The 17,028-nt window shown below is 48.9% G+C and overlaps 1 protein-coding gene across 2 annotated transcripts in view; it reads right to left on the minus strand.

Annotated features, from left to right (window-relative positions):
* The window catches only part of DPP6 (dipeptidyl peptidase like 6), a 974,485-nt gene that overhangs the window by 789,061 nt on the left and 168,396 nt on the right, over nt 1–17,028 (minus strand). The window contains exon 1 of one of the 2 annotated variants that reach the window (XM_018046659.1): nt 11,398–12,151. The exons of the other annotated variant lie outside the window; for it this stretch is intronic. Within the exon in view, the coding sequence (XP_017902148.1) occupies nt 11,398–11,634 (237 nt within the window). The 5' untranslated portion in view covers nt 11,635–12,151. Of the gene's footprint in view, nt 1–11,397; nt 12,152–17,028 lie in introns of those variants that run through there. 2 annotated transcript variants of the gene reach the window in all.

Below are 17,028 nucleotides of genomic sequence, written 5' to 3' on the forward strand. Positions count from 1 at the left end.
GGGCACTGTGCTTATTCAAATAGAAGTGAGCAGAGATAGGGTCAGGCAGGATGCCAGTCCTTCAGGCATTCCTGCAACAAAGACATGTTGAGCACGTTGCCCATGCCAGATACTATACCAGGCACCTAGACACGCCACAGAATAAGACAGCCAGAGATCCTGACACTAGTCAGCTGATATTCTAAGTGTGTGTGTGGGGGGGGGGGGTGGGGGGGTGGCAGAGAGACAAAAATAAAACAGGCATGATAAGAAAATTATGACCACATATTGGAAGGTGATCAATGGCATGGGAAAAGAAGGGCAAAGCAGGGCAGGGTGGGGAAGAGCAGGAGGGCTGGTGGGGGGGCTGCAGGGCAGGGTGGGGAAGAGCAGGAGGGCTGGTGGGGGGGCTGCAGGGCAGGGTGGGGAAGAGCAGGAGGGCTGGGGGGGGTGCTGCAACTCTAAGCAGGATGGCAGCGTGGACCCCTGAGAGAGTGATGGGGAAGCAGAGATGTGAAGCGCAGGAAGGAAGGATGTTCAGGCAGAGGGAACAGACCACGCGTGCCTTCCGGCCACGACAGGGACCTTGACGTTTACCGAGAGAAGCGCGGAGCTTCGCGGGCAGCTCTGACCTGGGGCAGGGTCACCCCCGGGAGCGATGTTCTACAGTGAGTTCAGGACACGGGGAAATGGACTGTCCGTGTGGTCAGGATGGATCTGAGAGGGGAAAGAGGAAGGGAAGCTTGGAGGCTCGTGTGAAAACTTCTGCAGAGTCCATCCAAGTAGGAAAATGGCTCTCAAGTGTGTGTAAGAGGGAGTGACAGGTAGCGGAGGGGCCAGAAACGACCCCGCAAGCGCGCCTCTATTTCAGAGACACCATGATGAAGCCCAGAAGTCGAGAACAGGACTGTTTCCCCTACGGCTATGATGAAATAAAAGGAGTGCTGGAGCAGGAGAAGCAGAATCAAAGATCACGGGGAGACAGGACGTTAGGATTCTGCTCAGGTGCGCTCCGGGCACCTGGGGAGACAAAAGCTTCTGGTTGATATGATCTCCTCGGTGCTGCAGGACAGCCATGAGGAAGGGTATCAGTGATTGTGTGTCCAGTAAGGCCAGCGCCCGACAAGGAAACCAGACATCCCTGCTCATCACAGCCAGCTCCTGTTTCCATAGAAACAGTGCCCCATCTTTGACAGCATCTCCCCTCTCCCTGTAACAGATAACCAGTCATTTAGGGGCTCACTTTTCTGTCCATTCAGACAAATGAAAAATCTAGGAAAAAGGAAGCGAAACTGGTGACACCTTTCTACACATAAAATAAAGCACTGGCCCGGACAGGCACTGAGGGAGAAAGAGCATCGGCTAGATCTGGGCGTGTCTGATGACATCGCCTCTCGTGCAGATGAAGACATATCCTCTTTCCTGGTGGCTCAGGTAGTCAAGAATCCGCCTGCATTGCAGGAGACGCAGGTTCAATCTTTGGGTTGGGAAGAACCCCTGGAGAAGGACGTGGCAACCCACTCCAGTATTCTTGCCTGGGACATGCCACGGGCTGAGGAGCCTGGTGGGCTACAGTCCATGGGGTTGCAAAGAGTTGGACACGACTGAGCGACTTACACTACACACACACATCCTCTTTAATCCTACACTGTAAATATAGATTCCGTGTAAAACGGATTCCAAAATCCATGTGACATGAAGAGCACAACACAGACCCGAAGCATCCAGGCTTCCCTATGAGAACCTCAGAGTCTCTTCATTTCTGACCTGAAGGGTCAGAAGCCCAGAAGGCTCATTTGTGAGGCTGAGCCTTTGCAACATCCAGAAGGCTGTTTGCTTCCATTGTTACTATCTAGGAACCTGTATGACTCCTGTTTCCCAGTCTCTCCCTTGCTCCTCCCATGAACGCCCACACTTGTCTCTTCTCACCCTTTCCCGACACCCAACAAGCATGCTCCCAAAAGACAGGAAATGAGGGAAGTGGGTAAAACTCATCACCCCAACATCAGTTGCCCTCCCAGGGAAACTTCCATTTCTGTCTCTTTGGGAACTGGAAAGTCTTAAGCACGATGCGGGAATGTAGAATGAAGCTTCCCATGGAGGTTGAGAAAGTGCCAGATTTACCCACAGACGAGGACGCAATCAAGGTCCGGAAAGAGTGCACAGTGGCTGATCCACAGGAACACATATCCCGCTGTGTCCATCAGCTCAGGCCAGGTGACACTATCCGGACGCAATCTAGGTGGTTTACAAACCTACCTTTCCATCTTTCCCGCTGAACTGCCTCTACCCGAAATACTGCCAGCGTCCATATCAGAAGGAAGGAGAGCAGGGCAAACCACGGGCCGGCTCACAAAGCATCCACTTAGGAGAGCTATTCTCACTTCCGGTCCATTCCACCTGCCAAGGTCAACCACGTGACCACACACGACGCTAAGAGGGAGGGCACAAGCCCACGGGTGCCCGTGAGACCCGCAGTAACGTGCAGAGCGGCAGTGACCCTGCGCCAAACCATGCCAACACTCAACGTGAGGTCCAGTTTGGCAACTCAGCCCAGCTTGACTTCCGGCTCCGTTTCTCCGCGTGCCACACCCACGCATCCCTCTAGCGAACTAACCACAGCCCCCATGTAAGTTTCAGCGGAGCCTCTGTCCCCTCAAAGCGCTATTCTCAGCAGCAATGCACTCTGGGGTGGACTCGCGAACAGATGGGTTCACTCTGGACTCAAAGAGTTTCACCTGCAGCACATTGCCTCCAAACCTGCCATGGAGAACACACGTTTGCAAGCCGGAAAAGATGGGATGGACATAGCGACAAAGACCTAGAAGTTCTCCTGGGAAAGGAGCTAGGTATTCTATTAATATAAGGCAGCCAAGTGTTCCAGAAAACGGCAACCGTCCCCTCTGTGAATATTCCCAAGATGATGTGGCAAGGTAGGCAGGGATGAAAGTCTAACCTCAGGGCAGAGCATGTGCCCACTTGTCTCCATTGGCCTCAGATGCCGGAAGGCAGCGGTCCATCCGCAGGGTGGTGGAGATGCTGAGGAGGGATGCGCAGAAGCCGCAAAAAGCCCAGAGCCAGCCCCGCATGTTCAGGGCTTGGAGCCATTCACTCAAGGCTGGTGGGGTTTCACTACCTTGTGGGGTTGCAACCAGCTTGCAACTCTTAAGAGCTTTCACAAACTGATGAGATAATGTCATCTCTCAGGACTTTCAAAGAGATTTCTTATTTTTACTTTTGATTTTTAAATTGCTGGATGGCATGCTGCATGAAGCATAGGAATATGGTTTAGAAAATTAAATATTTGGGGGGAAATGGTTAGGGAGCCTGGAGGCCTGTGATCTTCTCATGCATTCCTCCACCTCTAGTTTCTGCTTTATCCACCCCCTCTTCACTTGTATTGCATAAAACCTCTTTTATTCCTGTTCCTATTCTTCAGTGCTCCCTTCTTCCAGTCCTGGTCCACTTCTGGCTGATGCCATCTTAAAACATACTAGGTGCACAATATATAAAATAGAAGGGATATAAACAATCATATAAATAAATTACAGATGATATAACAAAGAGACCGTTGCTGTACAAAACAGCTGTATTAATTCCAGTAGTTCTGTCTTTAAACTAAATCTTCCCAAACAGTAAACAATAAGAGACAGAAGGACTCATTGGTCTTCTCAATTCCAAACTGGGGAACATGCCAGGAAAACCTGCTCCACATTTTTTTTTAAACAGAGGCATATTCAAAGTGACCCCAAATCATCTAAGGTAAAAGCTGATAACAAATAAAATCTGAACATTAGAGAAAGTTAAGATTTTATTTTGACAATGACTGTGATGCCCTGGAAAATCTTGAAGTTCCTTTTTAATTAAAAACTAGGTAGAGGCATGTTTTGGTTTGGTTTGTTTTTAATGTCCATTGGGCATGGCACTAGTAGGACTTTACTGAGTTCTAAGGGCCTTCAAGCTGTTTATCTACATACCACAGGAGTGAGTTAAAGTCAGGTTTGTTTATTTTAAAGGGAACGACTGTTCCAGCACCTGAGAACCATTCCCGTGGCAACAGGAGTCCGCCTCTTTCCTGCATGCAGGCAAGACTCCAGTCCCTGCCAGGTGCCGGGCCATAGTGCCCACTGCTGTTGACCGAGATGTTCCGACTCCGGGAAGCACGATGCTCACCGCCTGGAAGTCTACCATCTGGACCTCACGGGCCGTCCTGGCTTCTGACTCCCGGTAAAGACACCCATATATGCTCCCAGATTATGGGACAAAACCGAGCATCTCCTGTGCTTCCAGTGGATCTGGATGCTGTTAGGAAACACAGAAAGCACTGTGTGGAGGGAAACAGAGTAAAACCACTGGGGAGACCCATCCAGGGCAAAAGTCTCATACTACTGTGGGGAAACTGTTATTTTCTTTGGCAATTAGCATATCCATTTAGAATCAAAATAATTTAGACTGTTAAGATTTCATAACGTTCATATGTTTAAAATCCAGTGATATAATTAAGTTAATTTTTCCACTCAATTACAGTACCATAGAGGATACTGAGAAGGACACAGGAGAGAAGGAAAGACTGAGTTTCTCTGAGGTCCAGAGAACACAAGTGATTTACAGAATATTATTCACAGAACTATCTACAGTCTTCTCGTTTGTAAGATGAGATGTTATCCAATTTTTAAGTATTTTATTTTAGATAATTTAAAGATGCAGATCCTTCTATAGATAAGTGTTCCAAAGGTCGTTAACCAGAAAGGCTGAGTGCTTTTCTTTCTGTACTTGTAAATAAAATCAAATGGATGTGTTTAAAATGAAGCAAAGCATAGCATGGCACATGAGTACTGACTGCCCTTAACACTATATTTATTAGGGAGAATTTAATTTTGAAAGGATTACTGCACGTATTATTTTATAGGCAACACTCCATGAAAGGGATCACTACTGTATATTGCGAAGAAGCATTCCATATGTGCTTGATGAATGCATTGTTACCATCAGAGTAATTAAAAGGAACAGGGTTATATACAATCAGCTTGTACATCTTACTCAGCAACTCCTGCCAGTTGCTTCCAAAAATTAAACTCATTAATCATTCTGATTCCAAAGGAGGAAAAGCTTGGAGTATGAAATAAAAGGCTCTATTTTTATGAAGAAAAAATGTCCAAAGTCAACATCTAGAGCAATTCCTGTCTACAGAGTGATACTAGAATATTAATCTCATGTGGGAAAACCAGCTGATTCCATTGTCAAAAATATAAATTGATACTATGTTATCTAATACTCCAGACCTCCTCATATCTACAGGTAACATATACAAGTAAATTACTTAAAAGTGCACACTAGCAGGAATAAAAGGAAGCATGCCATATGAAGTAGGCTGCCGTGCCCACTTCAAAAGATCTTACTGCTACACAGAACTCAATTCCACCAAGAAGGCAGAATGCTCATTTTTCACAAACATATCCGGCCTTAAGCAAAGACATACTTTTTTGGCCGACTCCACAGAGCAAAGGCTTGTTAACATGTTGAAATTTATTTGTGATAATTCACAGTGGACAACTGACTCATCCAAATGAAAAAAAAAATCAGGCTTACCCTGACTAATTTTTCAAGCCAACAGATTCGCTCTTTGTTAGGGTTCTCCCCAGGCCAAGGTAACAAGGAAGGTGGAATGAGATATACCCAGTGGTGCTTTTAAAAACACAACGTGCAGTGCAGAGGCAAGAGTTTTGATGCTATATTTGGCTTCACCCATCAGTCAGCTAGCACTGAATCTTTGTTTATATCACCATTCGTACTTCCTTGTAACAGACAATTTCCCAATGATGACTCTGCTCTGCATTGAGACAATAGGCAAAATTTTGCATAATTTTGTGATAGCTACTTTACCAAAACATTCACAGAGAGACTGCTTTAGATAGTAAACACATGAAATTAAAAGATGCTTGCTCCTTGGAAGAAAAGTTGTGACCAAATTAGGCAGCATATTAAAAAGCAGAGACATTACTTTGCCAACAAAGGTCCGTCTAGTCAAAGCTCTGGTTTTTCTAGGAGTCACGTATGGATGTGAGAGCTGGACTATAAAGAAAGCTAAATGCTGAAGAATTGATGCTTTTGAACTGTGGTGTTGGAGAAGACTCTTGAGAATCCCTTGGACTGCAAGGAGATCCAGTCAGGCCATCCTAAAGGAAATCAGTCCTGAATATTCATAGGAAGGACTGATGTTGAAGCTGAAACTCCAATACTTTGACCACCTGATGTGAAGAACTGACTCATCAGAAAAGACTCTGATGCTGGGAAAGATTGAAGGCGGTAGGAGAAGGGGACGACAGAGGATGAGATGGCTGGATGGCATCACCGACTCAATGGACATGAGTTTGAGTAAGCTCTGGGAGTTGGTGATAGACAAGGAGGCCTGGCGTGCTGCAGTCCATGGGGTCACAAAGAGTCGGACACGACTGAGACCAAACTGAACTGACTGATTGTGTGTTTGACATTCTTCTGAAATGCAGAAAAAAGACTTTGCAGGAGGACAGCTGTTGTAGGGTACTATGATACAGTGTTCAGTTCAGTCCAGTCGCTCAGTCGTGTCCGACTCTTTGCGACCCCGTGAATCGCAGCACACCAGGCCTCCCTGTCCATCACCAACAGTGTTACACAGCATTAACCCAGAAGGGCACCTCAAAGCTTATCTAGTGAAGTCCTGCATATTACAAGAAAGAAATCAAGACCCTGAGAGAAATGTAACCGTACAAGCTTATGTGTATTGTATGCCATACTTGAGGGTGGAAGAAACAGTAGCACCAGAAGGGGAAATAAAGAGGTTAGGCAGAGTCGTTTAGAATAATGAGAGGCAAAGAGAGGGAAGCGGTGGCTCAGCGGTAAAGAGTCCGTTTGCCAGTGCAGGAGACACGGAAACGTGAGTTCCATCCCTGGGTCGGGAAGGTCCCCTGGAGAAGGAAATGGTGACCCACTCCAGTGATCGTGCCCATAAAATCTCATGGATGGACTGGAGGAGGCTGGTGCGCTGCAATCCATGGGGTCACAAAAGAGTTGGACATGACTAAGCTACTAAACAGCCACACGGAAAAGAGAGGGAAGTGACAAAGTCAGGGGTATAGTTTACGTGGATGTCTTGTCACCACTACCGAAACTGATCTGTGGAGCAAAAGGTGGGAGAAGAAATCAACGTGGGGACCGCCAAGGTCCTTCCAATCCTACAGTCCTCCAATTCTGCAAAATAGAAAAGCAAATACTCTTCAGAAGAGATGCTAGGAGGTGTATACCAGAGGAATTAAGCTACCTCGGCCATCTGCTATTACAGAAGCTGTGAAATACACTCAGCTCCCTTTATCTTCATTTTAATTTTCCCAATATTTAGTTTATCTTAAGAAGAAAGCATGGCAGGGAAAGAATAGAGTAGTGGAGACCAAAACCTTGGTGCATGGGTTCTCCCAACCCCCTACATGAGGGAGAGGAGGGAAAAGCACTTATGAAGAATACAACGGTCAGAGAGAGATAGGACATGAATTCACGTGGCATCATGAAAGACGCATGACACAGAAGTCTGAAGTGTAGGGTGGCGGTGGTCAGGAGCAAAGAGGTGACAACGAGGACTAAGGCCACTGCCTCCAGTAGTTTAGAGGACACTGAAGACATTCTCTGTGCAGTTTGCTGCAGTGAGGACAGTAAGAATGTGAGTGTGCCACCAACCTAAGTAAGGAAAAAGGAATCCTTGTAATGAGTCAGTGAATCCACTTTAGATCACCTGATAGAGAATTTGAAAGCTCCAAGCAACACTGGGACATCCCATAACTCTTCCATAGACGAGTTACACTAAGCATTATCGAATTCGACATGAAAATAATGAGATCAAGCTGGTGGCTGAAACGTTTAACCTTTTCCTCAATATGTTAGGAAGATAATACGAGGTTTCAAATACATTTGAAATTGCAGAAGAAAGTCAGAAGGTAGACACATATTTCTGTGGGATCAAGTTGCTTGAAAAGGTAAAGCTGATAAACGCCAAGGAGAAATGAACAGGATGTTGACAGCATATCAGTGAAAAGTCAAGGTGGAGAGGAAGAGGGCTGGAGGTTTCAGACAAACAGGAGGATGAACTGCATCAGAAGCATGGCATCAGAAGCATGGCATCATAAGCTAGACAGCAGTGACATCATAAGAGAGACTGAGTAAGCAACGATTTTTGCTCAGTCTCTGTTTTGGCCAAATTGCTGTTTTAAAATCCTGTCGTCATACTTGCACTGTTAGGAAATCATGTGTCATCAAAAATGAAGGATACAGGAACATGCTGATCTGGCCCCGACAAGCCTAGTGCCCTGACAGCCACCCATGGCCTTCAAAGTCCTTTAAGAAATCAAAAGGAAACGTTCAAGCCAGGGCACAACAAGGTTCAGTATTTTTAAATTAATTGAAGTTAATTCCTATCAGAAGTTACTAAACTCCATTAAAAGTCACTTCCAGCAGCAGTCCCTTTAAGAGTCAACTAATTTTTAGCCTATGAAATGAATTTTAAATCAAAATAGCTATTGATTCCACAGAGGGGGTCTCCCAAGTCATTGACTTTAAATAAATATAAGATTGATGAGGAAACTCTGGTAGAAAAGCACTCAGGGTTTCTTTCTTCTTCAAAGTTAAACTTCACACCTTAAAACTGGCCCACCCCAGACAGACTTTTACACAGCGGAGAGGTCCCTACACGTAGTTGGTGCACATAGGAAATGCACTCCTAGTCACTAACCATGCAACTGCAGCATTTGACTTCTCTCTTCCAGACCTGGTAACTACTGTCAACTTTATTTTGTAAAGAACTGTTCGTTCTCAATCCTATTCAGACACGTGTGCATACACACAGACACAGATCAAGAGCTACATTTCATTTCCTCATTTCTAGATGGCAGGACAATGAGACACAGAGCTCGCTGGATTTTAAAGGTAATGCTGTTTACCATCATGTGAGTGACCGAGGTGGGAAAGCTGTTTCTGTTCCACGGAACAGACAAGCCACGGAAGAGCTAGGGGCTAATAGAGAGGATGCTTCAGAACCTTGGACAGCAACCAGCATGCCCTGGGGATGCCAAGACACACAGAGTAATACGCAATGTATTCTTAATCAGTTGTACATCTAAAGGGTTAAATGTAGGTAGCAGGGTGATTACTCAAGATTCTGTAATCTTAACAAGGGCTAATATCAGAAAAGTAGTTTTTATACCTACTTTCTTTAACTAGTACTAACTCACAGCAAATGGCATTCCCTGTGACTGGAGGGGAACGAATCTGTTTAATGTGTACTCCTACGTAGTATATTTTTAGATATAGTTTTTCCAATCCTGAATACTTTTTCTGAGAAAAGCACATAAAAGTTTTCAAGAAATTGATGCTACATTTACTCGTGTCATTTTTTAATAATACATTTGAAACACAATATATATATATATATTTCATAAGGACACTGCATACACTATATTTATACCTACTTTTACACACACAGACATACCCACACCCTTTGTTTTTCATTTTCCATGAAATAAAAAACATTAATATCAGGAGTTAATGAATTTAAAGTAGATATACTCTTCAGAGTCATCTCAGCAGAAACCATTTGAAAATGTTAAATTAACAATTTGCTCCTCAGTTCAACCCTTTCGCTTATCTGAGGAACAGTTCTAGACATATGTCAAAGTGAAAGGAGGAATACATGCTCAAAGCTAAGATGAGGGGGAAATGGGCGGAAACCGTCTACAACAAAAGTCAGAAACTCTCCCCTCTCCACTCCCCGAGCGACACCTAGAGCGCGTTGGAGGAAACTGCTCATGGTTCTCACTTCAAGCATAACAAATCCCAACAGATTTAAGACAAACGATTTAAGGCAAAAAGCGCATCATTTTTGTCTGCATTGCAGCTCGGTGGTCTTCCCCAAGATCTCTGGAGTTTAATCCTCCATAATTTTTCAACTTCCCCAATGAAACCCCTCCTTAAAGATTCTGGTCCCTTGAATCTGAGAATTCACACATTTCCCTTAGGACCTGACCTGCTGGAGTGAGGGCCATCTCTCTGATAGGTTTTAGTGTAACCAGGGGGGGTCTGGAAATAAACCAAAATAAGCAAATCTCATGCAAGCTCTAATACAGGGTGTGTGTGTGTATGTGTAACCACATCTCCCACAAACTTATTCCACCTCTCCAGATCCTCCATTAACAAAACAAAACAACCCGTAACCCAAGGCAGGACACGTTGAATGACCACAGCCATTGGGGAGACAGGAACTGCCCTGGATCTGTCAGGGGAGGCCATCTGCCAGGTTTGTGAGAGGACCTGCGTCCAGGTACCCCCCACAGGGAGGGGGACACTCAAAGCTACACACAGTAAACTCTTGGACCCAACACACCCAGTGGAGCTGGACCAGTTGAGCCAGTCCTGTCTGCCTGTCTGAGAGCTTGTCTGGGATTTTTTCTTTCTTTCTTTTTTTTTTTTTTTTTCTGGGAACACAACGTATCTGAAGCATCACTTGGCCCTCCCTGGCTCTCTGAATAGCTGAGAGAGATCAACAGAGGTGGTCGAACTCATCCATCTCGGGCAGCCTGTGGGTGTCCTGCCTGAGTCATCGGTTACTAAGGTGATATGCAAATCCAACCTTTGAAACCCCCAGCTACCGGCCCGGAGAAGAGTAGAAAACGGGCTCCTGGAGAAGTTTTCCCACTAACACGGGCCAAGGTTGTAGCTAGTCCACGGCTAAGTGTGGGGACAGGCAGGGCCTGACTCGCACCAGCAAAAACTGTGCTGGGCCTGGGTCAGAGGGCTGGGCCTCGGAGCCAAGCGCTTTTATTTCATGGTTCGGGAAAGAGGATCACCACCAGCCCCACCACCAGTGGGGGCGGGGGGTTAGGGGAGGGGTTGGAGAGTGGAGAAGCGACAGCCTGGGAGGCAAGGACTCCGGTGACAGGTGGGAGGGGGCGGAAAGGAGCCTGGGACAGCCTCTTCCTAGAGTCTTAAAGCAGACAAAAGAAAACGGAAAGAAAGAACAGAGAAACCAACTCGTAAGCACACACAGATCGAATTCTCTCCTTAGGATCCACAGCAGCGTGCGGGTAACAGCAGGCGTCCCCAGGGCCGCCGTGAACCCTCAGCCAGTTCCACAGCCCAGCAGCGCAGCTCCGCCAACGCTGCCCTCAAAGCCACCAACTCTTGGCCCGCCGCCGCTGCAGACCGGGACCCGCTCCAGGACGGCGGTGACCGAGATCCGCGCAAGGAGTGGTTTTGTGGGCGCGCTTCCGGGAGGAGTGGGGGAGGGGAGGGCGCCCCGAGACCCTCGCAGGAGCCGCGCGGGCGCGTCTCCCCCGGGCTCGCCTGGAGCCCTGCGTTTCCCCCCACCCCACCCCCACCCCACCCCCAAGATGCTCTTACGTCCTCGTCGTCACAGTCGCTCCGCGCCTGGTACTGGAACCGGGGCCGGCCACCCGCGCCACCGCCGCCGCCACGCTCCCGGGGCGCCGCCGCGGGCGCCTGGGCTCCGAGGGGCTTGGGCCCCGCGCCGTCCTCCTCCGGCCCCTGGCCGCCCAGGAGGCGGCTCGCCTCCGGGGGCGCCGGGAAGGACCGCGAGGTGTTGATCTTGCCGGTGAACCTCTGGTACAGCGAAGCCATCGGTCCCCGCGCGCTCTCGCTCGCTGTCTTTGGGGCGTTCCTGTATCGGCTTTCTCCCTCTGGGGCTCCCGCTCCCCACGCCCTCCGGGGGGAAAAGGGGAGGAAGAAGAAGGGGAGGCGGCTGCGGAGGAAAGGACGGCGGCAGCGCGCCGCTCCTCCCGCGCGCCACTCTCGAGTCGCCGCCGAGCGACCGCCTGGCTCAGCCTCCTCCGCCCCCTCCCCGGCGGCTGGGCCGAGCCGGGGTCTGGCGGTGTGTTCTCGTTCCCGTCGCTTTTCTGTTTTCAACTCCTCGGCACGGCCGCGTACGGCCTAATCAAAGCCATTGAAGGGAAGAAAAACAACAGAAAACCATAAAGGGAGGGAAAATGCCTAGGCCCTGGAATTTGGCACCACCTAGAGCCCGGCGAGCATCCGGAGCGCATCTCCTCGCTCCCCCCGCCCTGGGTCCCCGCGCAGCTCCTCCTCCCCGCCTTCGCCCCACGCGGCGGCGCCCGGGGGTCCCGGGGCTGGCAGCGAGGAGGCCGCGGGGCCACGCAGCTCGTGGGTGCAGGGGCGCGCTGGGGGGCTCCTGGCCACAGGGAGAGCGCACCCCGCCGTCTTCCGGAAGAGCGCAGCGAGAGAAGAGGCCCGCGACGGGGAGGGGGCGTCGGGGGCACGGAGGCAGGGGGTGGCACCCTAGATGCAGGTCCTAGGTTTCGCGCGGGGCTGCGCTCCGCGTCCACGCGCTCGCATCGCTGGCGGCTGCAACCTCGGCGCCCTGAGGGGCTCTCTCCCTCGTGTTTTCCTCGCAGCTTTTCCTGCCTAACGTGAAACGACAACAGCCGAGACCCCTGGAGGTCGGGGGTGCGCACGGGGGGTGATGGAGAGCAAACCGCGGGGCTGCAAGGGAGGGGGCTCGGGGTCGCGGCCTCCGATGGGCCCCCTTCCTTCCCAAACCAAGCTCTGCTCCAAAAACAGGTCTCAAGAAGAAGAGAAGGGAAAGGTCAGGGAAGGCAGGCAAGGGCCGACCGGGGTGCGGTGGGGCGCGGTGGCGGGGAGGGGTGTTTTCGGAGCAACTGAGCTCCGCGCTCCTGCCGGCACACCCCCACTCATTTGGGTGTATCGCGAACTTCATTTTCGTTTTCGATAAACGCGTAAACGCCAACGGAGGCTAAAGCATTTGGTGATGCCTGCAACTTTTCCGAAGCCTGCTCTGCGCCCGCCCCCAGCCCCTGGACTGAGAGGAAGTGGGGAGCCCAGGGTGTGTTAGGGGGCGACACCTACTGGGGCGCTCGGGTCTGGGTGCCCATTCGCTCTTCCTCTGCAGTAAAACGTGCTCCAGCGCCCCTGTGTGGAAAGACACCCACTGCGCCTGGGCGCTGGGCTCCGGCTCAGACCGCAGGCGGGCGTCCGGTTTGTCCCCTGCCTCTCGGGGTGGATTCCTCCCTCCTGTCCTGCTGGAGCCCGCGCCATCGTCCTGCCTGAGGATCTAGGCCTCTCCCTGCTGCTCTCGTCCCCCTCCTCCAGCCCCCGATCTTCCACGCGCAGTCCTTTCCCCCTTGTTGGCAGCCCTTGGGCTGGGACGGATCGTCGTGTCCTGAGCGGACTAGGACCCCACACTCCAGACCAGCTCACACCTGTCCCGGCGCTTCCCCGGTCCTTCCACTCCACGTGGATGTGGGCATCTTCACCTTCACCTTCCAGCCGGACTCCCGCTCCGCCATGGTTTCCGTGACCACTTGAGAAAATGGCCAGGCCTGGGCCACTCAGCGGCCCCCACTGCAGGCTGCCGGCGCTTGGGTCTGAGTCCAAGGCCACCTCCTGGCACCACTGTCCAAATGCAGAAATCCCAGAGGGAAAGAGACCTTGCCATCCCTTGTCCTAAAAAACTGCTGCCTCCTCTGGTGACCCAAGGACAAAAGAGCAGATAAAACCAAGGAGGGTCTTGGAGTGCAGGAATGGAAAAAGCAGACCCTTATCGTCCTTCCCTCCCCTATGTTGTAACTATTAATGAAACAGTATAATGTGTCTCCCCTCCTACCCCATAGGGAGGAGGTATTTGCCCTACTCTTCCCCTGACCCCCAACCTAGTATACATGCCTCATCCAATGAGCAAATGACTCGCAAGACCCCTATCCCACTCCTTGTCCCTGGGTATCAAAGTGGACCAAGGACCCCTGTTTATCGTCAGTTCTCCTTGAGCTGGCCCGCTGTTCTAACAGCGTCTCCTTCTCTCATAAACTTTATTTCCCTCTCGTTCTGTCTCATGTCTGGAAATTCTTTTCCAACCCAAGCCCAGACCAGGACACCTCCTTCAGTGTCCTTAACTTGGGTGGAGACACTGGAAGTCTGCTGGGAGAGGACCCCTTCCTATCTCTCCCAATCTCTCAACCTAGCAAGTAGTCTTGTTTTAATTAAAATATATACCACAGCTATCCGTTGTTTAATCCTCTGTGGTTTCCTTCCACTAAGAAACAGAAATGCATCATAACATAGTCCAAAAACATGCTTCCTTTCCAGAAACCATAAAGACAAGTAGAATCAGAATCTGGACAGCCGGGGGGCCCCCTGCACTGCCAAAAGGCGGGTGTGCCTCCCACGGATCTGGGGTGCCAGAGCATCCTGCCCCAGTTGCCTTTGAAGACAGAGGCCACAATTACAAGAACCACCCAGCTAAGCCTTAAGAGTCGTCACATTCAGATAAATAGGAAATCTTGCTTTCATCCCCCCTCCCCCGCTCAGCTGTGCTTCAGATCCATGAAGCTGCTTTCCCAAATCGACCTGAAAGCCCCCCCACTGCTGCTCACAGAAGCATCTAGATCTGACACCTCGCTAAATATAGAGGCTGCGAGGGTCCCACTGGTGTAGTACATATGCATATATATAGTTATGGAATGTCCATGTCTATATTTACACGAATTATAAGAAGACGCATGATGGATATTTCTTGTAGCAATATAGTTCATACAAGATATTTACATGGAAATAGTTTAGCTATCACACACTTTATAGATGTGTGTGTATCAAGGAGAATAGATTGAAAGGGAGATAAGACATGCAGGGTCTCTCACACTTGAAATTATATTTTCAAGCGAGCATGTAGGTCTTCAAATTACGATCTGGCCAAAGCGACAGAGGATGGGATGGTTGAATGGCATCACCACCTCAAGGGACATGAGTCTGAACAAACTCCAGGACACCTGAAGGACAGGGCAGCCTGGCGTCCTGCAGTCCGTGGGGTCTCAAAGAGTCAGACACAACTTAGTGACTGAACAGCAGGCAACAACAAAAATCTCAGCTGAAGGCTTCAGATGAAATGATAGGGCCACTCTAATTTACAGTTATTTGTAAAGTGAAAAAAGCTATAAAGCCCATAAACAACTGGGGGAAGAGTTGAGTACAGATGGGTGTCAAAAGAAGTATATCTGAAAATTAAACAGGACGAATGGAGGGCAAGGAGCGGTCGCGATGAGCAGAGGCCAGGGTGGTGGGAGCAGATGGAACACCAATGCGGAACCCTCAGAAGCTGCAAAGCTTCCTGGGCGCCATCTAGATCCTGGGCCCATCAACCAACTTCAAAAGCACCGGGCTGCCCTCCTCCACCCACACACTGAATACCACTCATTCTAAAGCGTGCCCTAGACTTTGAATGTGAGTCTGTGCACACATGTTGGCAAGCGCGTATGCACTCACACATCTAAGTCTGCCTGAAACGCTGATACATACATTGCGGGGTCTCTTTGGATAGACTGTCAGAACACTGAAGTCCCAAATGCAAAGAGGAAACTGGCTAATATTTTAGGATGAATGAAGTCACTCAGCTGCAGAGAACTGCAAGTGGTGGCACTTCATGATGCATAATTTGTTCACTTACTGCCTTCAATACCCTTTCCAGAACCCCAACCTTTAAATAAGGAAAAAGATTCTGAAGAGTAGCGAAACTTCCTAGGGAGCGTGTAAATAGAGGGGCAGCGCTGCTGAAGGAAACTTGTCTATGACGGCCTCCACTCAACACTGAACATGTTGGCTACACAGTCTATAAAAGTAGATTTCCATTCCTGCTCTTTGGCTAAGTATGGGAATCTATTTTCAAAAATGTTCTGTGGATTATCTCCCATCAAAATGTTAATTCCTCACTATGGCTTAAAACTCTGATCACCGACCCATTTTTTCCATCTAGTTTCACTTGATTATTTCTTCCCTGTTTATTAAAAGGTGGGAGTGTGTGTTTATTTTCCCTGGAACCAATTTACAAAACAAATATGGTAAATCATTGGAATTAGGCAGATGCTGCAAAATAGGATGAGTGGTTTGGTTTTTTTTTTTTTTTTTAGTGACAATACAGAGAACTTTCTGGTCTGTATGCAAGCTAAGCATTGTAAAAATACCAAAAGTGTATTGAGTCCGGCAGCCTAGGCATGCTTTTTATTACCTAAGAGGTTTTCTTATTTCTAGGAGAGAATTATGTCCTATAGTTTACTTCCCCCTTCTGTTGGAGGAGAACGAGGAGGACAGAACCTTGCTTAAGATTTTTATTCTTTCCCAAACACTGATATTTCAGAAAATGAAATGGCCAACATAGCACATTCTGACAGAAAGGCTTCCCTAAAACACTGGGCATCATTGTTTTTTAAATGTCATCACACTGTATTCATACAAATGAAAAGAAATAAAACAAGTATTCTGGTAGCTTGAGAAAATACAGTACCAACTACATAAATTCAGAGCACCCACTCTCTCGTGTACTCTCTCTTTAAAATAATTATTTATTTGCAAGGCGACTACTGAGAGGGATCCGAATGGTAAGATGGTAAGATGTCCTTTTCAAACTTTACAAATAGGAAACGTCCAGCACAAGAAAAAGAGAAGCTTTGGGCCTCCCTGTTGGCTCCGTGGTAAAGAACCTGCCTGCCAATGCAGGAGACTTGAGAGCTATGACCAACCCAGATGGCATATTCAAGAGCAGAGACATCACTTTGCCAACAAAGGTCCGTCTAGTCAAGTCTGTGGTTTTTCCAGTGGTCATGTATGGATGTGAGAGTTGGACTGTGAAGAAAGCCGAGCGCCAAAGAATTGATGCTTTTGAACTGTGGTGTTGGAGAAGAGTCCCTTGGACTGCAAGGAGATCCAACCAGTCCATTCTGAAGGAGATCAGCCCTGGGTGTTCATTGGAGGGACTGATGTCAAAGCTGAAGCTCCAGTACTTTGGCTACCTCATGCAAAGAGTTGACTCATTGGAAAAGACTCTGACGCTTGGAGGGACTGGGGGCAGGAGGAGAAGGGGACGACAGAGGATGAGATGGCTGGATGGCATCACGGACTCGATGGACGTGAGTCTGAGTGAACTCCGGGAGGTGGTGATGGACAGGGAGGCCTGGCGTGCTGCGATTCACGGGGTCGCAAACAGTTGGACAC

The sequence above is a fragment of the Capra hircus genome, chromosome 4, assembly GCF_001704415.2.
Source record: "Capra hircus breed San Clemente chromosome 4, ASM170441v1, whole genome shotgun sequence".
NCBI classification, from domain to species: Eukaryota; Metazoa; Chordata; class Mammalia; order Artiodactyla; family Bovidae; genus Capra; species Capra hircus.